This window comes from Babylonia areolata, chromosome 33, assembly GCF_041734735.1.
Source record: "Babylonia areolata isolate BAREFJ2019XMU chromosome 33, ASM4173473v1, whole genome shotgun sequence".
NCBI lineage: Eukaryota > Metazoa > Mollusca > Gastropoda > Neogastropoda > Buccinidae > Babylonia > Babylonia areolata.
The window spans coordinates 13,255,721-13,282,769 of NC_134908.1; the positions used below are offsets into that span (position 1 = coordinate 13,255,721).

The 27,049-nt window shown below is 44.0% G+C and overlaps 1 protein-coding gene across 1 annotated transcript in view; it reads left to right on the forward strand.

Annotated features, from left to right (window-relative positions):
- The window catches only part of LOC143276878 (E3 ubiquitin-protein ligase UBR5-like), a 222,428-nt gene that overhangs the window by 170,291 nt on the left and 25,088 nt on the right, over nt 1–27,049 (forward strand). The window contains exons 26-27 of the mRNA XM_076581534.1: nt 3,217–3,396; nt 17,692–17,858. Of these exons, the coding sequence (XP_076437649.1) occupies nt 3,217–3,396; nt 17,692–17,858 (347 nt within the window). The remainder of the gene's footprint in view (nt 1–3,216; nt 3,397–17,691; nt 17,859–27,049) is intronic.

The window sequence follows — 27,049 nt, forward strand, 5'->3', positions numbered from 1 at the left end:
ATTCATAGAATGTTCAATCAAAAATACACATATGACAGACATCACATATACCTTCTCATAAAGTCTGTGTTGTTTGTTAGTAAATTTGGTCATGTTTTTGTCACAAATTAAAAGGGAAAGAAGTGTTAAAGTTTAGTTTCAATACATGGAGTATATTTTTATCTTCCACTTTGTTTTTGTTTTTTAATGAGTAAGTTTGGTGATGATTTGATGGTTTAGTCATTAATTATAGATAGCAGGAATGAGTATTAATACCTTTGATTAAATGTATCATTTCAATATTAAGATTATTTTATATGAATATCAGATACTATGTGGTGTGTGTGTGTGTTGGAACTCACCTTCACTAAGTCAGATTCGGTTGACAATATCGCTTCGAACAGCCAGTGTTCATTGTGAAAATGGTGCCTTAATCCATGTTTGTGCTCCATCAACACATCCCAACACATTCAGCAAACCTGGGGGTGACTGACATTCATAAATGCACGCATCTGTCAGGTCGCTTACTCTCGACTGAAAACAAACGTGTTGTCTTGCTCTCGTGCACAACACATCCGTCACATGGTGAACTGCTGTTCTCGATATCAGTTGGCATGTCCACTGTGTCCTCCATCAGTGATGTTTTGGAATTTTTTGTCGCATAAAAATGTAATGCGAGCAAGTAGGTATACTTGCATCCCACGTCCAGCAACATGGAGCCCTTTCTGTAGTAGTGGAACGCCAAATCGTTTCTTACAAAGTTCACACTTTCTGCTCGTCAAAATAGGGAAATGTTGATAAAGTTCAATATCGTCATAATTATTTTTTTTTAAAAGATCGAAACGTTCTCTCTGAAGATGTCGCTGTTGGAAAATTTCAAGTGGTGATTTGACACCGCCCCCCATTGTCTTCTTTTGCTGTCCGCTACGAGATTTAGAGCTGCTCCGCGAACCTTTAAAGTTTCACCACTAAACTGACTGACAAGTAGTGAAAATTGAGCTTGTGCAACACTTGTTAAGCTAGCATGCCGTAATAGACCAGTTTTAGCAGTAGGTTAGGGTTTACCGGACATGTAACTGCTAACAGCGTGTTGTGCAACCGGGCTGAGATGGTCAGTTATATTGGTACAGTGCAAACTTGTGTGCTAAGTACATTTTCCTTGAAAACACCACACACACACACACACACACACACAGACACAGCCACACACACACACACACACACACCACACGCGCGCGTGCGCGCGCGCACAGAGGAGATGCCCCCAAAACCTCTTAAAAATCACTAATTTTGTTTTTGGCCATGGGGCTTTGCATCCCTGCACCCACCAGGGCGTAGGGCAGCCAGTTGATTTTCAGAGGAAACTCCTGGACAGTTCCCCAGCCTCACTCTCTCTCTCTCTCTCTCTCTCTCTCACAAAGATTTTAACACACTAGTTGTATTTAAAGCAGTGCACATACATGCACACATACGAACTTTATTCTTTCCTCCCATGATCTCCCTCCCCTCTCTCAATCTCTTTGTGTATCTGTCTCTCTGTCTCTCTTTCTCACATACACACACAGATTTGCATTGAAACACACACACCCCCCCCCCCCCCCCCCCCCCCACACACACATGAGACAAGATTTTGAAAATCATGTCCCCAATGCTGATTTTTAAAGGTTTGAAGAATGAAGTTAAGGAAGAATTGGACTGATTTTTGTCTTTTATAGGTTGGAATACCTCAGAGGTATTGGTGGCTGTCAAGTGCAGATTTTATGGTTTGAAAATGAGAAAAACCTTCAGTTTTTGGGGCTTTGTCCCCAAACCCACACCAGGGGCGTTGCCCAAGGACCCCCTCTGGGGACCTTCTGCAGCCCCCAGGTCCCCACCTTTCAGACTCGATCACATTTTCCAAGTCTTATGCCTGAAAAGGGTCGAAATGAGCAGGAATGAAAAAGCACAAACATGTGTCCAGTTTTCATGCAATATGCAGTTTGACTGGTCATTGTAGAAATTCAAAATGGAACTTGTGGGATCTCTGTGGTACTTCTGAGGGGTGACATCTGTTACGTTGGTTATTCTGGCAATACTGTATGTCATGTGACACTAGCAGTTTTGAATCACCCCATTTAGTCACTATATGTGTCCCATCTTGGGCTGTGGGTTTGTAAGAGTTAATTGTCCTGCAGACTGTCCTTGCTGGTAATAGAGAAAGCTCTGATGTACAGTCTTGGTAAATCATGTCTGAGGTTTGCTGAATTTTGAAACTCCTGTGATTTGCTTTGAGAAAAAAAACAACAACAAAAAACCGAAGAAGAAAAACATGTTTGTGAATATGTATTATTGAAAAGAAAGATCATATAGTTGACAAACAGTGGGTTTGGGGAGTTTGAACTCACAGGCAAACCTGCACACACACACACACACACACACACACACACACACACACACACACACACACACACACACACACACAGTGACACACACACAGAGGAATGTTACACCATGGTAGAAAAAGTCCAATGGTCACAATTTCAGCTTGAAGAAAAACACACCGGTAACTCGGAGTTACATAAAAATATACAGAAAATGTATGGTTTCATGGGAAAACATTGCCAAAATGATTTTCATAAGAGGCAAATCATTTCTCTAATCTGCAGATGGAAAATGAATTGTTTTAAGACCAAGTATGTCAGTAATGTTTCTTACATCTGTGGTGCTCACATAACAGCTGATCATATATCAATTTGCGATATGTTAAAGTCTCACATCCCTGAACTGAAATCATCTTCAGTGTTGACAGTCTTCAGCAGTCCATTGCTAATGTATGACTTTTTCAACTCTTTATGAAATAGTCCAGTTGGTTCGCTGTTATAGTTGTTAGTTTTTCATTAGAAACATATTGTTATGCTTTAAAAAAAAAAAAAAAATTAACAAAACTTAAATCAATCATTTTCTATATGTAACACACACACACACTCACACACACACACGCACACTCGCGCACACACACTTACTTGCATGCGTACTCAGTAATTTCTTTCACCCCCTTGATTTTTTTCCTGCCCTCAGCTAATATCACTTACAGTGAAAAGACGTTAAACTGAAGAACGAACACACACACACACACACAAACACACACACACACACACACACACAGACACACGTGCGCGCACACACACACACAGACACATGCATGCGCACACACACACAACACACAACACACACACACACACAACACACACCCCACAGGACACATTAGAGAGTGTGAGGAATATGAATTCTCGTGTATATATGCGTATGAGCCTCTGTGTGTTTGTGTATTCCAGTGGTGATGCCATGTATGAGGAACAGATGTACCTGGAGATCCAGAGTGGCACTGCCAGACTGGACAAGTTCACTCACTCCCTGCTTGTCAAAAGCAACGTTGAGGTTAGTTTTTTTTATATCAGTTAATTTTACTCTGCAACCCCCCCCCCCCCCTCCCCCCCCGTCCCCCCACCTCTTGTGGCTAAGTGGTAGAGCTCCTGACTTGGTAGCATGTGTCCTGGCTTTTGATTCTCAGGATTTTCAGTACTACCCTCTCTGCTAGGTCTTTAGTGCATGTATGGGTGCTGGTCTTTTCGATGAGATGGATAAAACGCGGCAGTGTGCAGTATGCACTGAGCGGAATGGCAGGAAGAAAGTTGCCTCTGGTCAAATTCTGTAGGAAAAATCTTCTTGCATGATAAATAAAATATTCTTGCAGATGGGAAAAATATTCTTGGAAGAAGTCTGAATGTTACACAGATAAATCTAATGTTTGTTTACATCAAGATGACATTTATAAAACTACTTTTGAGACAAAGTAATCCAACCAGTATAAGCTGATTTTGTTCATTTTAACTGCACTTAAGTGTAACCCTTTCACTCCTGAAAATATTTGACTTAAAAAAAAAAACAAATCACCAACCTCTGAAAAAAAATCAGAAACAAGAGAGGCAAGGCCTTCAAGACTCACTTGTGATACACTTAAAAAAAAAAAAAAAAAAAAAAAATCTACTCGTTAAAATGTGTTATGTATTTGTTATTATAAAGCTTCGGGTTAAAAAAAAAAGAAAAAAAGTCCTGACGGCAGATTTGAACTCCACGTAATCGGGTTAGAAGAAACTGTCTTACCCAATACACTATCGTGGCTCCTTAACTGACGTTAAAAAATTTAACATTTAAACATGCTTTTTTAAAGGGCGATAAATTGATTGCCGTATTCGCAGTGAGAACGCTGTTTAAATCATATTATTCTGGTGTATCTTGGGCATTCAAAAAATCTTTAAGGGCACTTAAAAATTCTTTTAAGTCCGCGGTAAAGGAGACGTGGCTATCGCCGCAGTCAAACTTAATCATTTAGCCATTTCTCTGGATCTAGATAGATGTACAAGTTTAGTTACTCCTGCCGGGAATTGTATGACACGGTCGATTCAATTTCTCATTTATGTTCATTCTAGTTTTATAGTTTTAAAGTTGATATGAAAATTTCCTTTTTGTTAAACTAATAACATGTAGAGCCAAGTACAAGTACTTCTAAACGTCGTATGAAGTGAAAAGGACTTCATTTTGAGAAAAGTCAAGACTTGAAATTTTACGATTCATCAAAGGTATTAACTCGCATGGTTAATTATTTTTTAACTGTGAATCCCGACTGATTTTGTTGATATTTTTATGGTAATTTGGGGCATAATCCAGTCATTGTGAGGCATTCACAAATCTTTCTCTGAAAAAATATTTAACATTCTCCTTCTCCAACTTTCCATCACATGCTATCGTGTATTGTCGATTGAATATAGGATTGAACAGGCAGGTCAACAACTTGAAACAAAATGGCATCCTTCGCGTTCTCGAAGAACATGAGCACGCGCTTTGAATGTGTATAAATATGTGTATGCAGTTGATTTTTTCCCATGACCTTCAGGGCTCAGCTAATAGATCTATAAAGTCCACTTGTATTGATTTTAGTATTTTCTGAAAAAGACCACTTGGGTGAATGAACATAGTGAAAGCCCTGTACACTGAGAGTAAAACACACCAGCTTTTTAAGTATTGAGTATAATTTCAAAATGTAATGTTTAAGATGAGGGGGTCAGGCTGGTGTTCTCTTGACCCTCTCCCGGTCCACTACCTTGTCGTGGTCGGGAGGCTTAGTGGCCAGTGATTGAGGCGGGGGCATCAGTGCTTCTTGGGGTTTTGCTGCTCTGGTCCCAGGTCTTAATTGACAGCCTACATAGCCATCGTAGCTGTTAGGGCTGAATAAGTGGTGGTTTTTGTACTGATGCTACTGATAGGGCTTCCCATGCCGAACAGGTCGTGAGTGAGGCCCAAACTAAACGTGACCCCACTGTCCCTTTCGCTATTCTCTATTCTTCTTTTTACTGCCTCTTTTCTGTCCTCAGCTCCCCATCAAGCCTTCTTTTCCACATTCTTTTTTTCTCTGCGGCCTTCTTTAGGCCCGCCATGTTTGCCATGCGGCGCGACCTGTGATGGAGGGGAATGAGATCCTGGGGATTGAGAGAGCACGCTGCTCTCAACACATCCCTTTGGCTTGGACCTCTCCTAAGACAGGGCGGCACACATTGGCCCGTGTGTGTCAATCAGCTACCCCTTCGTGGGGCTGGGTCAAGACTGGCAGTTTAGTGGCTAGCGAAGATAACCCCCGTAGTGCTCGGTTCTCTGTCCCCGGGAGCTGGGCATGATCGGGGGGGGAACACGTTGGAGCTAGACTGTTGGTCGTATATCCCTCCCGAAACGTGGAAGGGATCAAGCTGGTGTTCCCTTGACCCTGGCCCCTAAGTTGGACCCCATGGTGGGTGGGTAAGGGAGGGATGAATTTACATTTTTTTCAACATGAATTCCAAACAGTTACACCCCCCTAACTTTGGAAAAAGACGACGACAAGGAACAGTCGACTCAGACTCCGATTCGGAGGTCGTTGAGACCTCTGGATTTTGGCCATCGTGGCTTGTGATGGAGGGCGCCGATGACGACAAGCCCTTGTTGGCTCTCAGCCCCTTCGCTATCCAGAAGGGCTTTCAGTGTCTGGCAGGATCGTTGAAATCCATCAAGAGGCTCAGGAGCGGAGCATTTTTAGTGCAGACAGAGTCAAAAAGGCAGACACAGCTCCTTCTCAGGGGGCGACCACTTTTGTGGATAGGGCGGTGAAAGGTTTCCCCTCACAAAGGTCTCAAACTGCTCAAAGGGGGTCATCAGATGCCCGGAGTTGAAAGGTGTGTCTGAGCTGAGATCAAGAGCGAGCTGTCCTCTCAGGGAGTGACCGACGTGTACAGGGTGACGGTGAGGAAGGGGTCGGACAGAGTCCCCTCTAAGATATTTCAAATGTCCAGAAATTCGGACATGTCAGAGACCGAGTAAGGAGGAAGAGGCGTGTGGCACCTGTTCGAAGGCGGTGCACCAGGGCGATTGCGTCAGTGCAGCCCGGTGTGCGAACTGCAGAGGTGGCCACCCGTCCTCATTGAAAGACTGCCCCGCCTGGAAAAAAGAGAAACAAATCCAGAAGGTCAAGACCGAAAAAAAGATATCTTCTTTGAGGCAAAGAGAACGGGTGGAGGCCGCGTCGCCTAAGGCGTCGTATGCCTCTGTCGTCAGACCCAGGACGGTGGACGTCGCGGTCCAGACGACGTCCACAAGGAACGCAGACGGACGACTTAACCGCCTTGTTAGAACCGTTGGCCTTGGGTGGAGACGCCGTGTCACCCCTTCCCATCCTGTGCGGCAGTCCTCAGGGGCCGCTGGGCGGGAGAGAAAAGCCTCGGGCGGAGGCACGTTGTCCGCCTCCCGCCCCACACCCCCACCCCCCGGCACCCCTCGCACGGCTGCTCAGCCGAGCACAAAATCTGGCTCTTTAGTTGGCTGAGCAGCGTCTAGGCGTCTTGGGTCAAAATTTTTTTAATGCCAGACTTTCCAACCGCACTCTGTACTGACCGGCACATTCGCCGCGGTATTTCTGGCCCCGCGTGCCAAACCGGGACACTGCCTTCTTTGTTTCACTCAGCCCCGCGGCCCCCGCCCCGCTTTTCCCACATTTTCACAGCATCCACACATTTCCTGCAGCGATTACAGAAAGTTGAATTATTGCTATTCCTGGTTGTATTTTGGAGTGCAGTTTGATTTTGATTTACACAATTTCATTATTTTATCAACATCATCGTTCATTTTTTTTTTTTACCTTAAAAATCTCGTCTTTCTCGTGGAATGAAGGGCACGGCAGTGCCATAAGCCGACAGACACTCACCCCGCTCTCCATCCCCCTGCTGCTCACTCTCACCATGCTACAGTGTGTTCATTTAAACGTTTTGTTGTGCTGCCAAGAAAAATCGCACAACTCAAAAGGTAAAATAATCTGCATGCAGGCATGCTATATGTTCTGTGTGTATTTACGATGTTATTGTGCTAAACGCCTGTTTTCTTAGAGAGGGATTTAAACTTAACGATTTTTGCGATCATGTTTCTTGCTTATCCTTCTCTTCTCTTTCTTCATTTATGTTTCAAGCGTTGCCGCAACAACCGCTATGTAAGAAAACATATTGTGTTTGGGAGTCAATGGAAAGCTTATTTTGTGTTCTTTTTAGAAAACCACTTCTTTAGTCGTTATTTCCCGACCCATCCGAGGAGATGATGCGCGAAAGAAACAAAGCAGATTTACCGCCGAACAAGCGTACAGCGAGTGCTGCTGGCGGCGGCCTGTTTGTCAGCTGCGTTTATTTATATCCATGCCCTACTTTCTGGGTTCACGAACTTTCGCAGGGCCAACTAAAGTGCCAGCACTGAACACCCGTGCTCGCCCCCGCCTCTCGTCTGCCTGGCCCTCGGGCTGGCGGAAGTGGCCGGAAACCCCCCGTACCTCCAAAACTCAAGGAGAGGAGGGTTTGCGGCCCTCGGCGGGATCGGGGAGGGGGCCGAGGTGGTGGATATTCGACTCGGTCGGAATCCGAAAAATTTATTTTGAAAAATAAATACTCCATCCTGGCGGACCTTGAGCCACCGCAAGCACAGGAGCAGGGGGTAGCGATGGATTAGGCTGCTGCTTTATTTTTTTTAACCTTTTTAATGGCAGTGATCCACTGGAACATCCGGGGGTTCCACGCCAATTTTCAGAAACTCCAGCTGCTTTGTCGTGCTTTGAAACCTTCAGTGCTGGCGCTGCAGGAGACTCTGCAAGAGATGGCAAGGTTTATCTCTCTCTGGTTTTAACTCCGTTTTTAATCCTGCCTCAACCGAAGCAAGAGGGATTGACGGGACGTGTCGCTCTTTTTATTCGCAAGTCCCTTTTATACAGTACAGTTCTTTTAAGCAACCCCTTTACAGGGCGGTGACAGTGAGAGTCACGCTTGAGAAAACCATCACTGTCTGCTCTCTCTACCTTCCTCCTTCCGTCCGTGTTCTGAGGCAGGACCTCATGAACCTGGTCGACCAGCTCCCACGTCCGTTTTTAACTGTTGGGCGACTTCAATGACACTCCCCGCTCTGGGGAAGTGAGATGACATCAGCCCGAGGTCTTCTCTTGGAAAACCTTTCCGACATATGGACTTGTGCTGTCTTAACGACAAGTCTCCCACTTACCTGCATCTGTCCTCTGGAAAGCTCTCGTGTTTAGATCTGTCGGTCTGCGATCCATCGTTGGTCTTGGACTACGAGTGGAAAGTGCACGACGATCTGCACGGGAGTGACCACTTTCCTGTCGTCCTCCGCCCCACAGATGGAGAAGGTGACTCTCTGCCTGACCGCCTGTGTTACGACAAAGCAGACTGGAGTTTTTTTACCACCAAGATAAGAGCGGAGCTGCAGGAAGAAACAGTATTGAAAAGCAAGGACCCTGCTGACACTCTGACTCGGATCGTTTTAGATTGCGCCAAAGCAGCAGTCCCATCGTCTACCTCCAAGCCTCAGGTCCCTAGAACGCCCTGGTTCAACGCGGAATGTCGGGAGGCCCGCAAGTCTCGGAAGAGAGCGCAGTGACACGTCTTTCGGAGACCGGAGACCGATAGCGTTCGAACCCATCAACAGCTGAGGGCGAAAGCCAGGTATGTTTTTAAAAAGAGCCAGAGGGAAGTCATGGAGAGATTTTTGCTCTTCCTTAACCTCCAACACACCCAAGAAGAAAGTGTGGAGGGTTTTAAAAAGAATTAAGGGCAAAAACGTATGCCCGACCTTTCACCATCTTAAACTCTCAGATGCTCTGGTCACAGAGAAGAAAGCAGTTGCCAATTTGCTTGCCTCCACAATAGAACAGAACTCGAGATCTGCTAGCAAATCTGCTCGGTTTCTTAAAACCAAAAACCTGTCAGAAAAAACACCATGTAACTTCTTTTCCGACAACACAGAGAATTACAACCTTCCTTTCGCAATGAATGAACTTAAATCTGCCCTTCAGACCTGTACGGATTCCTGTCCAGGAATGGACGAGGTCCATTATAAACTCCTAAAGCACCTTCCCCAAACCTGTCTGGACACCCTGCTTAAAGTTTATAACCACATCTGGGTCACAGGCTTCTTTCCACCCTCCTGGCGGAAAGCCCTCATAATCCCGCTGCCGAAACCGGGAAAAGACCCCTCGAACCCCTCCAACTGTCGCCCAGTTGCACTGACCAGCTGCATCTGCAAACTGATGGAGAAGATGGTCAACGGTAGACTGATGTGAAACTAGAGACCGACGGCCTTCTGGCGAAAGAACAGTGCGGTTTCCGCAAGCATCGCTCTACCGTTGACCATCTGGTTCGTCTGGAAACCACTGTAAGAAATGCTTTTGTGAACAAACAACATGTGGTGGCCATATTTTTTGACATGGAGAAAGCTTACGATACCACGTGGAAGTTTGGTATTCTCTCTGACTTGCACAAGCTCAGCTTCCGAGGACACCTGCCTCAGTTCATCCACAATTTTTTACAAGACAGACAATTCCAGGTGAGAGTCGGCACCACCCTGTCTGACATTCACAAGCAGGAGCTGGGTGTCCCGCAAGGGAGCATCCTGTCGCCGGCTCTTTTCAGCATCATCCGAGTTGTGGCACACACGAACTGGGGTGCTGATAAGAGAACTCTCTTGCACCTCTACAGAGCCCTGGTCCGGTCCAAACTGGATTATGGAAGTGTGGTATACGGCTCGGCCAGACCGTCCTATCTGAAACTGTTGGACCCTGTACACCACCAAGGGCTCCGTCTCAGCTTAGGTGCTTTCCGCACCACCCCTGTGCACAGCCTGTACGCAGAGGCGGGGGAACCGCCTCTCTCTAACCGCAGATTGAAGCTGACCCTGAACTATTATTTGAAATTGTTCTCTGAACCTACAAACCCTGCTTACGACGCTGTATTCAACAACCCTTTTGATAAGAAATTTACAGACAACCCAAACTGCATACCTCCTCTCGGACTCCGCATTCAGCCGCACTTAGAAAAGGCCGAGCTGGATGTCGGTGGCATCTTGGATTTCTCTAAGTTCCCTGACAGCCCTCCGTGGACCTTTACAACACCTGAGGTCCGATTCGATCTGGCCTCGTACCGTAAGGACACTACCAGTTCTCTGGCCTACAGAACCTACTTTTCGGAACTGTGCCACAAATTCCCCACTTTTCAAAGCATCTTCACTGACGGTTCCAAGTCAGAGGACGGAGTCGCCGCATCTGCGTTCTGTCCCGCCTTTCCTGACCAGCCCTCAACGGAACACATCCTGTCTGACAGCTCGGTGTACACCGCAGAACTGACCGCACTGGTTTTGGGGTTAAAAATGGTTCTCTCTTCGAAACAGAAGAGATTCATGATCTTTTCCGACTCCTTGTCAGCCCTGGAGGCGATCGCCTGCAGGAATATCACTCATCCCAAACTGCTGGAATTTTATGAAACTTTTACTCTGGCAACGAAGAAAGGATACGAGGTTGTGTTGGCCTGGGTTCCCGGACATGTTGGCATTCGTGGTAACGAAAGGGCGGACCTGCTGGCCAGGAACGCTGTAAAGAAAGAATTGTCCAGATCCTTGGTACCCTATACAGACATGAAGCGGAAGGTGAACACTTACGTTAAGGATCTTTGGCAAGAGGAGTGGAACACCCAGACGGACAACAAGCTCTTCCAGATCCGTCCGGACCTAAAAGAGACCCTCCCTTCGGGGGTGAAGAACAGAAAGGAGGAGTCTGTGCTGTGCAGACTGCGTGCGGGGCACACTTTTTTTTTTACTCATTCTTACTTGTTGAAGGGGGAGGAGGCCCCTCGATGCATTCCCTGTGACGAGCCTCTCACCGTGAAACACGTGCTCCTTGATTGTTGGTATCTGCATGACGTTAGACGCAGACATTACACGGCGGTTTCTTTGAAGACTTTGTTTCGTGATGTCCCTCCGTGGGCGCTGATGGACTTCTTAAAAGACGTGAACCTTTTTAACCAGATTTGAAGGTTTTAAACTATGGAAGTTTTCTTTTAACTTTGGAGTGAAAGTTTGAAGTGGTGACTCGTTTTAATTGGTTGTTGTTTTTTTTATCCTTGTAGTAGTTATTGACGCGGCGATAGCCTTGAGATGGCCTTAGTGGTCGGCGAGGCTCTAAGCACCATAATTTCATTTCATTTGCTTGTCTCTCATTTGGACATCAACCTGTCTAATTCTGTGATTCATTCTAGATTCAAGCCCTCAGACTACAGCACTTCGGCCAAGTAAAGAAAAACTATGATTTTGCTGACTGCAAAACCTAACACACACACACACACACACACACACACACACACACAACAAAACCATGCAGAGCAAATGCCAAGAAGCGCCGCACATATTCATCACTGAAGCTGAAGAATTCGTCACTGAAGAAAAACTTTCGTAGCATTTGATATCCATTTGTTTTTTGGCGTATTGATGTCATTACGTCAGTCAATGATCCGTCTACACTTCATTGCTGCAGTTAGTATATGTTGTTTAGATCAGGGATCTATAGCTGAAGTTCTGTAGATTCGTCCACTTTACCTGCATGTAGTGTTATGTTTTGTTCAAACGCGCGTGCGGCCTCTGTCATTTGTACATCGGTTCATTTCACTGTAGCCATTGTTTTTTTTATCACACACACAACTGTGCGTGCACACACACACATGCACACACGTGCACACGCCTTCACAGACACCACAGACAAACGCTTAGATGTTCACACACATTTTACCATTGCTTACAGACATACACAGACATACTCGCAAACACATGTAAACGCGCGTGCGCTCTCTCTCTCTCTCTCTCTCTCTGTCTCTCTCTCTCTCTCTCTCTCTCTCTCTTTCTCTCTCTCTCTCACACACGCACACACATACACACACACACATGCACACACACGCACACGCACACACACACACACACACATACGCACACACTCACACGCACGCACATACACGCACATATGTACATGCACATATGCACACACAATCCACACATGTACATGGGTATACAAACACACACATGCACGTGCGTCCACACACACACGTATGCACACACGCACGTATGCACACATGCAGTGACAGACACCAGACATAATGATACACAGATCAACACACAAGCACACACTTTACAACTGTAAAAAAAAAATTGTAGATTCATTGAAGATGTACAAGACGAAGAAAATGATGAATACATGAACTGTCCTATAACGAAAGAAGAAATATTACTAGCCTTAAGAAAACTTATAAATAAAAAAAAAGCAGCTGGTCCAGTGGCATAATAAGTGAGTTATTAACCCTTTCGCTGCCAGGAAAATAAAATTTAATTGAAATCATTTGCAAGGGTTTTTTCACAAAAAACGGGTATACATTTACTAAAAATTCTGTGCTCTTTGTTATTGGAGAAAGACCCATAAAAGTATATATTTTCTGAAAGGTAAATGAATAAAGAATACAAAACACATGCTGTTTTCCCATTTAATATATTTTTAGTGACATGCTGTTGTTTTGAAATCAGTGTTTTGTTTTTTGTCACATTTTCAACTTGTTCATTACAAACATTAGTCAGGTAATTTGCACAAAAACATCACATTTTCTGGACAAATGGATATCTGCAAACACAAAATCATGCTAGAACAACCACAATTTTTTTTTTCTTAAGAGATAGATACACAATACATTGTGACTTCTCCAAGTGATAAGATGGATGTGAGGCCACGCCCCCTCAGTCTCCACCCCCCTCCTCCTCACCCCTCTCACACAGTCACTTGATTCAGTTCTCATCAGACCGCGTTGGCTGCGTGCCAAGAATATCGCTCTGCTGCTAATTCGGTCATCTTCTGTCGTCTGCTAACATCTGTACAGCTGACATCACTCACTGACAGTCGCATCTTGGCCACTCTCTTGATTGCTCCCTTTATTTTCTATCAGATCGTCCAATAAATGTTCATCACTATCTTCTCCTTCGAATTTACACTTCAATTCTTTCTGAGCATCAGCTAAAGAAAGAAATCTTGGTTGATTTAGTTCATCATGATCACATGTCTTGAGCACGGCGTCAGTCCGACATTTTGTTGAGCGAGCGAGGAGAAAGTCAGGCAAACACTTGGACAGTGACCCAACCGAAACGTTCAAATAAAGGACTGCTTCATGACGTAGATGGGGTTTCTAGCTATGAATAGAATCTAGAGAGATTCCCCAGGCTAAAGCTACCACTATTTTTGTCAACGAAGTGAATGCAAACCAGGGAAAAGTCTGAATATTTCAATGACGAGTTATCTCGTCATTGTGGCAGCGAAGCATACATGCTTGCCATGACGAGTTATCTCGTCATGCAGGCAGCCTAGGGGTTAAAGAATGATAATAGTCTAGTAATGGAATTTTTCTTAAAATTGTTCAATAGGCTTTTTGAAAATGGAGAGTTTCCCTTAAATTGGACTGAATCAGTTATATTGCCACTTTTCAAAAAAGGTAATATCCACGATCCCAATAATTATAGAGGAATTAGTCTCAGTGATGTAAGCAGTAAAGTATTTGGTTTGATTATCAATAACAGATTACAAGAGTGGATAGAGGAGAATAATATTACTGGTGAGCATCAAGCAGGCTTCAAAAGAGGATATTCTACCACAGATCACATGTTCACATTACTTGCACTCATACAGAAACAGTTTTCATTTAATCGTAAACTCTATGTAGCGTTTATCGACTTTGAAAAAGCGTTTGATTCCATCAATAGAAATCTTCTTTGGCCTATTTTGTTTAAAAATGGTATCAATAGTAAACTGTATAAATGTATTAAAAGTATGTATGATAATGTTAAAGCAAGAGTTAGATGTGGAGCAAGACTAACGGACTATATTAACTGTACAGCAGGTGTAAGGCAAGGAGACCTATGTAGCCCAGTATTATTTTCTGTCTTTATAACTGAGCTAGCGTTAGAGGTTATTAACAATGGAAGGCATGGAGCAACATTCTTAAATGATCCATTTGAACTCTTCATTCTTCTTTTGGCTGATGATGTGGTTTTGTTTTCAGAAACTGTTGTTGGTTTACAAACTCAACTGAACAATTTACATAGGGCAGCTGTATCACTTAAATTAAAGGTCAACATGTCCAAAAGTAATATAATTGTTTTTCGAAAGGGTGGGTATTTAGGTGCAAGGGAAAGATGGGTTTATAACGGTACCATTATGCCTGTGGTGAATGTTTACAAATATTTGGGAATTCTTTTTTCTACTCGTCTTAGCTTCGTTGTTGCTTGCAAAGATCTAGCCAGTAGGGCCAAAAATGCTTTATTACGTATTATGCAAAAGTTATATGTTCTTAATAATAATTCGTTTGAGTTATTTATCAAAATGTTCGATGCACAAGTGCAACCAATTGTGCAGTATGGTTCTCCATTATGGGGTTTGAATAAGGCTGTTGCACATTGTGAGTCTGTTCATTTATTTGCTGTTAAACGACTTTTGGGTGTAGATAGGCGGACACCAAATGATTTAGTATATGATGAAACAAATCAATATCCAATATCTGTTAACTCTGCAGTTAGTTGTATTCACTATTGGTTAAGAATATTACAAATGGAAGATTCAAGACTGCCATACAAAGCTTACCAAATGTTATATGAACTGGATAGTAGGGGTAAAATCAACTGGGCATCAAATGTGCGTCTCTGTCTGTTTAAACATGGTTTTGGACATGTGTGGCTGAATCAACGTGTAGGCTGTGAAGTAGGTTTTATAAATGTTTTTCGACAACATCTAATAGATAGCAGATGGCAGGAATGGAATCAGCACATCTGGACTAGTGAAAGGTTTGAGATATATAGAACATTTTGTGTCTCGCATGTTGTGAAACCATATTTGCTTCTGAATCTTGATAAACATATAAAGTATATCACAACAAGGTTTAGACTGGGTATTTCTGATTTGGCTGTACATAGGTATAGATACAAAAAAGTGAAAGAATCTGATTTGATTTGTCCTATGTGTAAACGTTCAAAAGAAGATGAAGTTCATTTTGTTCTTTGTTGTGAAGTACTGAAAGAGATCAGGGAAACTTTTATTCGACCCAGATACTATCGACAACCTTGTCTCTTCAAATTGGTTCTATTGTTGTCTTGTACTGACCATGATGTTGTGCAAAATTTGTCTACAAAGCATTTAGATACAGGGAAATTCTCACTTCTTAATGTTCCTGATTAACCTGATATATCCATAGCTGCATTGTTTTGATCTGTATGTCTTAAATGATATGATTATTGTCTGTTCACTTTCCCCTTTATGAGGGGCCTAGGCCTAAAATGAATAAACCATCTGAATCTGAATCTGAATCTCTCTCTCTCACACACACACACATACACACACACACATGCATGCACACGCACACACACGCACACACACACACACACACATACGCACACACTCACACGCACGCACATACACGCACATACACGCACATATGTACATGCACACATGCACACACAATCCACACATGTACATGGGTATACAAACACACACATGCACGTGCGTCCACACACACACACGTATGCACACACGCAGTGACAGACACCAGACATAATGGTACACAGATCAACACACAAGCACACACTTTACAACTGCTCACATACATATACAGACACATGCACACATACATGCACACATACACACATGCCATCCACACACTTATATGGGTGTACACACACACACACACATACATAAGCACACATGCGTGCACGCGCGCGTGCACACACACACACACACACACACACACACACACACACACACACGTCATTCTCGGGCAATGTGTCAGAACTGAACAGATTTTAAAATGGCTAAACCATTCCTCTTCAGTTATGTCAGTGCTTGCTGCATTTTTCTTCTTCCCTGAAATCTGTCTAAACTCTTTCCAAAAGGAAGATGAATCCTTTGTGAAAGAAGAAAGTACTTTAGCCTTTTTCTGATTGTATTTGGACTTCTTCTTTCTAGGCAATGACTTGTAAGCTTTACAAGATTCTACAAAAGTTGCTGCATCCGAGGGATCTTTCGTTCTTTGAAATAAACGCAAATCAGTCCTAGCTTTTAGTTTTGCTTGTTTACAGTCCTCATCAAACCAGAGTGCACCTCTGTGCTTATTGCCGGTATGTACTCTTTTCAACATACATTCACTGGCATTCAGTAGAGACTGAATGAAAAGCTCAAGTGCTGAATCAACGTTTTCTTTGACCAGAAGAGTAGCTTGGGTGAACATGTCTTGTAAAACATCAGAGTTTAAGCTATCAGAAAATAACTGAAAATCTGTAGGTTTAGGAAATCCCATTTTCTTGCATGCATGGCTTGTTCATGTTTTTGTTTTTTCTTGATAGGCATTCTGTATTGTTCTTTTTGTTTCTAGGGGCCGGAGGCCCATTGGAATAAAATTTTGTTCTTGTTTTTGTTCACTCACTCACTCACTCACTCACACACTCACACACACACACACACACACACACACACACAGAGGCTTGCATTGAAAACAGTTCACGCACGTACACACACTAATATACACACACATGCTCGCGCACGCACGCACACATACACACACACACCCATGCGTGCATGCATGCAACACACATTCCTTCAGGTACTTTCTTTCCTCAATAGCTCCAGCTTTGCAAGAAGTGTTGCTTATGGACAGTTGAGAGTATCACTTGCATATTTTTCTTTACAATAAGATACAGAATTGTATTATAGTTCGTTTTCATAACAAAAACAATGTGATCTGTATTTTATTTGAATAAAACTGTAATTGACTGTTTTGTTGAGCCTATGTAGTATTTTCAGGCTTTGGTCTGGGCAGAAGAAAAATTTCAGGCTTCGGTCTGGGCACAAAAAAAAATTTCAGGCTTGAGTTGGTCTCTGCTTGCACTCCCGAGTATAGCTTTGTAGAGTCCTTTTTTTGTTTCATGACTGGTCAAGGTACTCTGTATTTGTGCTGTCATGTGAATTGTTCATTGAAGGTTGTGTGCAAGGAAGATAGACAAATGTTGTATGATAATCATTGCACTTATGTCTTATGTGTTAAAGGTGTACAAATGCCAAGTAATGATAATAACTTAGTTATCCACATGCTAGATATATATTCTTACATTTTATGTGGTTTTCCTTTTTGGTAAAGGTTGGAGAGTCATATTTATGATCTGAGAAAGGGACAGTTGTCAGGAAGAAGAGTTCTGGCAGTTTGAAGAAAATAATGGGAAAAAAAGAAACCTTCAGACTCTTTATGTATGGATTTGTATCAGATGCTGGATACCCTGCTGTCAACCATTCTGCGAGAGATAAAGAACGGCACAGCACCTAGCCGTGTGGAAGAAGCACGCATGGTGGCCCGACGCTTCATTCGCTCTGTTGCCCGTGTCTATGTTGTCCTGAACGTGGAAATGATGCCTTCCACTGGCAAGAAACGATGGTGAGCCTTGGCTGAGAGTGTATGTTATGATGTACTTGTGTCACAATGCAGTGTGCATTTGTGGATAATGTGGGATGCTGACCACACACAGAGTTTCCTTTCACACAAAGGAATGTGTGACCAAGCAACGAGTTACTTTGAAATAGAATATTTATCAACTGATAATAGAACACTTATAGGAATGATGGACAAACACTTTCACTTAGTCACTTTCAAAATTCAGTTGGCATGAATGCATGTTGAATGTCTGCTCTTTAACTTAATAATTTTTTTGGTGTCGTATACTGTACCATGTCAAACTGATTCAAACTAGGCCTGTTGGTTTGCTCTGCTTGGCCAAATTTTGCGCGGCTAACAGTGAAAAGACCACCTGTCTTGCCCGGTCCACTCTTAGCCAATCAAACGCCTCTAAAAGCTACAAGCGCTGAATCATTCCTTTGGCCAAGGCTTTCCACACCATCTTGTCAGGTTTACGCTCTGTCTCGTCTTATGCTTTTTTTTGGCTATTAAATGTATTCATTTGGCCTTATTTTGCTGCATGCAGCTTGTGTTTACTGTATGCTTATATTCTGCGTACTCATTCGACTCAGCCTCCTTGAATCGTTCGTTTTTCACTACCTCTGAGTCGATCCTGTCTTTCCTTTCTCTGTTGGGGATTGGATTTCCGCTGGGTGCTTAAGCGCGGGTACCATGCCTCGTATGCCATCCCACTATAGCAGGAGTCATGATGCTGGGATTGAGACCCGGCAAGAGACTCTCCCAGGCCTGGAGGTCATGATTCCTCCCAATAGGGACCGCGGCGATGCGTCTTTAGACGCTAATTGTGGAGGCGACACTCGTACCAGTAAACGGTCATGAAGGGGACCGGGGGAAAGGGGTACGAGTGTTGCCTCATGAGGTGTCCCAGCGCAAAGAGGGGGGGGGGGGGGGGGGGGGGGCAAGTTCTCTCTTGGCGGTGGGGACTTGCGGCTAGGTGCGAACTTCTCATTCGAAAACAACCCTTCGAGCCATTGGGGACTATTCCTTTCAACTTACCCTCAAGACCACTTTCCTTCTGTTGCTGGCCATAGGCCGTCGTAGAAGTGAGATTCATGGGGGGCACCCACCATCCCAAGCATGGTTGGACCTATGGTCCACACGCTGCCCACACGCTTCAGGCGTCAAGGACATAACAGCTGCGGCCATGGTCCCTGCTCGGGATCGTCTCAGCTCATCCCGCTGGGCTGACCGCAGCTCACAGGACGCCCCAGCGGGTACATCCACTTGGGATGGCACACAGCAGGGGATGGACTGCGAACAAGAGTGGGAGCCCCTGTCTTCGGATGAGGACAAACAAGCGGATGAACACTATTCGCCCCCATCCCAGGGGGACAGATTGAGCCCGCGCCTCCCTAGGGACCAGCTTGAACCAAACTCGGACTTAGCTGAGCTCGAACTGACCCTCCCCAATAGGGTCATGTATGCCAAATCAGTCCCTCAGGCTACTTTGTTACCCTTGACCCACCTTAGGCCATGTGACTCTAATTCCAGAACCACCAGGTGACTCGGAGTGCCAGAAATGGCGCAGGAATGGGTTAATAAGCCAGCCCGCACTGTCAGGGGTGCTGCTTCCATCCCTCCTCCAGGCAGGGAGTCCCTCTCTGCCCCGGGTGCTTTTTCCCCGGGCAAGTTCCTTAAAGATTCCTCCAAAGGCGGGGTGTGGTCCTTGTACACACAGGACCACCCTGCCGACAGGGAAGCAGAGCCCTCCGCACAGGACATGATGTTGGTCTCACAGCACACCACCTTCCCCACTTCAGCTACTCTATCTTTTAAAACGTTAGCAGAGTGGCACAGATTGGCCCGCCGCTGCCTCCTCGAGGTTTCCCCAGCTTATACCTTCTTCGACAAGTTCCTCCACAGGTCCAATGAGCTGTGGGAACAGCGTCCGGTTAATCAGGACACGGGGTCTCCTTCCTCTACCCCAGGGCCTCTTCACTGACCAGAGGTTAAACACTTTTGGCAATAGGGTAGCATCTGGTCTCACGGCAGCTGCAGACACAGACACAGCTGCCAGTCTTCACTTTAACCCTATGAGCCCTGATCACCGCTTTACCGGTGGTGGGGAGGGGTGGCATAATGCCTGGCCACCGGTTGAGCGGTGCGTGAACACTTGTGTCGTGTTTTGCTATTGGTTGACTTATATTGAAGAGCCACCCAGAAAAACCGTAATATTCTGACTTCAGCGATCATAGTACCAACATTGCTGCGCCTTTTCACTGTGTTTTGTGCATGTGCTTTGGATAAAAATCGATTTCTACCATGAAACGTGCAGAGTCTGAACCTGACACGCCTCCTTTGATCAACTGATTCTGCATGCTCAGATTCATTTTCAACATCACTATCTGTAGCAAAATCATCCGATTCAAATTCCACTTCACTATCAGAGTAATCATTGTCATACTCTACTTCCGATAAATCATCAAGCATATCAGTTACTTGCTGAGTTGTGTACAGTTGTTTTCTCACATGTTTTGTCCCTGATTTCTGCCCTGACGGGCCAGGTTGAGACTCTGCATGCTTCAATTGTTACGCACCGCTCAACCGGTTGCTGGGCATTATGTCATTTTTCTCTGCCACCGGTAAAGCTCAAGGGGTTTAATACCAATTATTTGCAAATTTTGGCTCAGGAGCTCAGGCAGAAGGGTTAAAATTGCTCAGGAACTCAGGGCTCAAAGGGTTAATACTGTGCTAGCTCAGCGTGATGCTGTTCTCCATCTCTTTAACATTCCAGTAGAGGAGAGGGCTGCCCTGCGGTCCATCCCAGCACAGCAGCACTCCCTCTTCGGCCAGTATGCGCCCCATTTTGTCAGCTACAGGGCAGAGACAAACAGGGAGGGGGCGCCAGGGTTCTATGCTATTGAAGAGACCGGCCACCAGGGCCCCTCCATATACCATGCCACCTAAGTCAAAGCGGCGTGCGCAGAATCAGCGGCAGAGGAATAAACCATCTCATGTCCGTCCAAGCCGATCGGCCATGCCCAAGGCCAGAAGGCAGCACCCCCAGTGACTGGGCCCCAATTCAGCACCACCAGTCGTTCAGCTCCTCCAAGTAGGAAACGTGTCCCGGCATGCACATCAGTGGCGTTCTCTGGGACTTAATGACTGGATTGTATCGGTGCTAGAGTCGGGGTACATGCTGCCTTGGGTGGAGGACCACCACCCTCTAAGATCCACTCCTCCTCCTTATGTGCCCAGCTCGGCAGAGCAGGAGAGCGTCTTAGAGAAAGATATATCACACCTACTCCTCATAGGGGCGATATCTCAACTCTTGGACCTGGGCCCCGGGTTTTACAGCCGGTTGTTCGTGATTCCAAAGGTCTTGGGAGGGTGGAGACCAGTCTTGGACTTGTCCCCTCTCAACAAATTCCTCCCCAAGGAAGGAGGGAGGGAACTGAGACTTTGTTATGACTTTCGCTGGAAGAAATGGCTGCGGTGGTGAACGGCTCAGGATGTTCCCCCTACTAACCCTACGAGCATGCAGCTGGCCAACTGTCTGGCTCACTGCTCCTCGGTTCTCAACCTGTCTGCTAGTTCAGTGCGAGGGTACAGGTCTGCCATCTGTACCACAATCAAACAGCTAGGTGGTCCCGCCTTTGAAGTGGATTTCCTGCTCAAAGAGGTGGCTAGGGGCGCCTCTCTGAAGGAAGCTAGAAACCCCAGAAGAGTGCCCCTTTGGGACTTGTTTCTGGTGCTGGATTTCATTCGAAAACAACCCTTCGAGCCATTGGGGACTATTCCTTTCAACTTACCCTCAAGACCACTTTCCTTCTGTTGCTGGCCATAGGCCGTCGTAGAAGCGAGATTCATGGTCTTAGTGGAATGCCACAAGATCTGGCCTTCCACAGAGATGGTTCCATCACTCTTCGTTTCCTTCCAGAGTTTCTGGCTAAGAACCAAGACCCCGAGGTCCCTTCCCCCTCTCTGAGGGTCAGACCTTTGTCTGATATTCTTGCCCAAGATGATGAGGATAGGCATCTCTGCCCTGTTCGGTGTCTCAGATACTATTGGGATAGATCTCGCCATAGGCGTTCTTCTCAGAGGCGTCTTCTCATCTCCCTCAATGAGAATTACAAGAAAGACATTGCTGCAGGCACCATTTCCTGCTGGGTTTCCCAAGTCATTCGTAGAGCCTACTCTCATTCTCACAGGGATATCAGCTGTTTTTAATCCCAGAGCACACGAAGTGCGGGCCAGAGCCACTTCGGCTGCTTTCCAGCACTCAATGCCACTGCAGCATGTCTTGGAGGCAGCTTTCTGGCAGTCTGAGAATCCCTTCATCAACTTCTACCTCAGGGATTTCTGTATGACCAGGGCTGACAGTTCCAAGGGGATTTCCTTTGTCGCGGCTAACACTGCTGTCTCGGTTACAAGGGCTCCCTATACCAACCAGTAGGCATTGTACTCCTCCATTTGCTTTAAATTCTGCATCAGTTTGACATGGTACAGTATATGACACCAAAAGGAGGAATTCGTATTATACTCCATGTTTGGTGATACGTGTACTTACCATGTCAAACTCGAATGCCCGCCCGTCCATCCCTGCGTCTCTGCCGTGATTCTCATGGGGCATTTTTCTTGATGGCCACGGAACGATTCAGCGCTTATAGCTTTTAAAGGTGTTTGATTGGCAAAGAGCGGACCGGGCAAGACAGGTCGTCTTTTCACTGTTAGCCATGTGAAATTTGGCCAAGCAGAGCAAACTGTTTGCCTAGTTTGCATCAGTTTGACATGGTAAGTATATGTATCACCAAACATGGAGTATAATACAAACTCCTCCTGTCTTGAACATCTGCACTTTTCCCAGAACACCACCTTTCTCTGTGGTGTGAAGGATCTAACTTGACATACACAGTGCCAATGATTATCTTTCCACAGTATAATTAGTACTCAGTTGAAGTAGATATTCTTTGAGATAACGACATCAGTCATGACCTCCATATGAACGTGCATAATGAACTGTTTATATTGTAAACAGTGATGCAGATGAAAGTTCCATTATACTTGTTCTTGCCTTGTACAATGTACAGGGGTCATAGATCCGAAGCACTGAGTGACCTTGATAACTGGCTTCACAGCTCACAGTTTCTGTTCCATGATGAAAAACAGATATACTCATTCAATAGTACTTAGTGATGTGATTGAAAAGTTTCACTGAAAGACAAAATTGTCTTGTGGTCTCTAACATTGTAAGGAACAGTATTGTACATTCTGCCACCAGAGCTCATGACAAATATGGTAATATAGGCATCAAAAGCATTAAGAAATATGAAAAATGATATAAGACCGGGAACAGATGGGATGACTTTGATTATTTTTTTTATTTTTTAAACAAATGGGTGACTTTGCAGTCCGCTCGATAAATGAACGTTTTATGAAAGGGGAAATGTTAATAACACAGAGAGAAGGTGTTAGTAAGTGTACCCAAGAGATACAAACCCTGAGAATCACACTTCTTATTGTAACGTATAAAATTGGATCAGCTGCAATTGCAAATAGAATGAAAAATGTATTTCCCAAACTCATGAAGACCGAACAGGTTTTATGACAGGTAGATATATTGGAGAAAACGTGAGAATTATATATACGATATGATATACTACTTGGAGAGAGAGAATTACCTGGTTTACTTGTTTCCGTAGATTTTGAAAAAGCATTTGACTTGGTAGACTGGAATTATATGAAAAGAGTCATCCAAACTTTAGCTTTGGAAAAGACATACATGTCAGTAGATCACCCTTCTATTCTAATATCAGATCACATATAGTAGTAAATGTGAAGTTAACTAGTAATTTTGATATAAAAAGAGGCTGCCAACAGGGTAATCCAATTTCTCCATATCTATTTCTCCTGTGTGCAGAAATTCTTGCTTGTAAAATTTGATATGATGAGGAAATAAAGGGGATAAGAATATTAGACACCAAAGTAATCTAATTTGCAGACAACATATATATATATACAATATATATATATATATATATATATAATTTTTTATTTATTTATTTTAAAAAAAATTTATAATGGGATAAGAAACCAGACAAGATCAAAACAAATACATGCAGTGCAGAATATTGAGGATGGTGGTTTTGGAAGATACGTTTGCGGCATTTGATAACTTTAATAAGCATGTAAATCCAGAGACGGACGGATTTGCAGCTGAACCAATCTTTCATAATGAAAATTTTAAAGTCAGTAAAAGCGATTTCTGTTTTCATTTCTGGAGTGCAAAAAATATCATCATAGTTATAGATATCGTAGACTAAAGTGGACATTATCTTACATATATTGCTTTTTGGGTGGAAATGGGAAAAACTGTGAATTATCTTTACTTTGGTTGCGTAGAAGCAGTCAAAGAATGTACGCGAACAAAATATATAAAAATGGAAAGCAAGGAAAGTAATGATAGTAGTAAAGCATTTCAAATCTTAACTAGTGTTCAGAGAGGTTAAAAAATATAATATACTATTGAAAAAAGTTGAAATGTCTGATATAAAGTCTTTTGGTAGTTGGAATAGAAAGTTGAATACTGAAATAGAATGGAGGACAGCATTAAAAAAAGAAGTGAAAAAGTAATTTAAAGATAAAGTTGATATCATTCCAGCTCAGAATATGCCATAACATTTTAGTGTCCAACGGCATGCTACAGAAAATGAGAATATTGGAAAATTACAGATGTGATTTTTGTTCCATTTGAAAAAGATACAGTTGATCACTACCTTTGGTTCTGGACTGACTTTGAAAAACTATTGAAGGAAAGATGTCAACACTGTGCTGAACTGACTTAAAATCCAGAACTTGTGCTGTTTGCCACAGACCAAAAAACAACAACAAACCAACAAAATCAGACAACATATTTGATCTTGTATTGCTCTTTGCAAAGTTTTATATCTCTAAATGATGATTCAATAAACCCAAAACTACTGTTCAAGTATACTATGAGGAACTTCAGAAATCACAAACTGGTAATGCATGCCATTGTTTAGAATTAAGATTAATTGACTTTGAAAGGAAGTGGATAAATTATCCATTGTTGATCAAATGACCTTTAAAAAAAAAAAAAAAAAATTATATGTGTATGTGTGTATGCATATGAGTGTGTGTGTGTATGTATGTTTGTATGTATATATATAATAATACACACACACACACACACACACACACACACACACACATATATATATATATATATATATATGTGTGTGTGTGTGTCTGTGTGTGTGTGTGTTTGTATGTATGTGATTATTGATGTTTATACTTGAGTGATGAATTCGTACCACTACTTATGCATCATGTATATATATATGTGTGTGTGTGTGTTTGTGTGTGTGTGTGTGTGTGTGTGTGTGTATGAGTGATGGATTCGTACCACTATTTATACATCATGTATATGTGTGTGTGTACATATATACCTATATATATAGTTGGTTGTTGATGTTTATACTTGAATGATGGATTCATACCACTGCTTGTACATCAGAAGTGTTACAAAATGCCCTTTTTGTATCCTCCTCCTCCAAAAATGTGCTCTTTCCTCTTTTTGACTCACTTGTGTAAACAAAGTGAGTCTATGTTTTGACCCAGTGTTCGGTTGTCTGTGTGCGTGCGTGCGTGCGTGCGTGCGTGTGTGTGTGTTGTCTGTGTGTGTGTGTGCGTACGTGCGTGCGTGTGTGTGTGTGTGTGTGTCTGTGTGTCTGTGTCCGTGGTAAACTTTAACATTGACATTTTCTCTGCAAATACTTTGTCAGTTGACACCAAATTAGGCATAAAAATAGGAAAAATTCAGTTCTTTCCAGTCATCTTGTTTAAAACAATATTGCACATCTGGGATGGGCACAAAAAAATAAAAAATGAAGCCTAATTATATGCAAACTGCATTTACTGTTATATTTATATTTTTTGTGCCTCCCGAAACCTGGAGGGGGTCAGGCTGGTGTTCTCCTGACAAGACAGACAATTCCAGGTGAGAGTCGGCACCACCCTGTCCGACATTCACGAGCAGGAGCTGGGTGTCCCGCAAGGGAGCATCCTGTCGCCGGCTCTTTTCAGCATCAAAATTAATGACATCGTTCAATCCGTTCAGAGGGGATCGGACAGCTCGCTGTTCGTGGATGATTTTGCCTTATATGCAACCGGCAGCACGTACGCCAGCATCCAGCGACGGCTTCAGCTCTGCGTCAACAAAATCCAGTGTTGGGCAGAGGAGAATGGCTTCACGTTTTCGTCCTCCAAAACTGAATGCATCCATTTTCATAATTTTCGCCAGTTCTATCCGGACCCTGAAATCCGTCTGGGAACATCCACCATCCCGGCGGTCAAGGAAGCCAGATTTTTAGGGGTCATCTTCGATCAGAAGCTGAACTTCCTCAGCCACATTAAACAGCTGAAAATATCTTGCCAAAAAGCCCTTAACATCATCCGAGTTGTGGCACACACGAACTGGGGTGCTGATAAGAGAACTCTCTTGCACCTCTACAGAGCCCTGGTCCGGTCCAAACTGGATTATGGAAGTGTGGTATACGGCTCGGCCAGACCGTCCTATCTGAAACTGTTGGACCCTGTACACCACCAAGGGCTCCGTCTCAGCTTAGGTGCTTTCCGCACCACACCTGTGCACAGCCTGTACGCAGAGGCGGGGAAACCGCCTCTTTCCAACCGCAGACTGAAGCTGACCCTGAACTATTATCTGAAATTGTTCTCGGAACCTACAAACCCTGCTTACGACGCTGTATTCAACAACCCTTTCGATAAGAAATTTACAGACAACCCAAACTGCATACCTCCTCTCGGACTCCGCATTCAGCCGCACTTAGAAAAGGCCGATCTGGATGTCGGTGGCATCTCGGATTTCTCTAAGTTCCCTGACAGCCCTCCGTGGACCTTTACAACACCTGAGGTCCGATTCGATCTGGCCTCGTACCGTAAGGACACCACCAGTTCTCTGGCCTACAGAACCTACTTTTCGGAACTGTGCCACAAATTCCCCACTTTTCAAAGCATCTTCACTGACGGTTCCAAGTCAGAGGACGGAGTCGCCGCATCTGCGTTCTGTCCCGCCTTTCCTGACCGGCCCTCAACGGAACACATCCTGTCTGACAGCTCGGTGTACACCGCGGAACTGACCGCACTGGTTCTGGGGTTAAAAATGGTTCTCT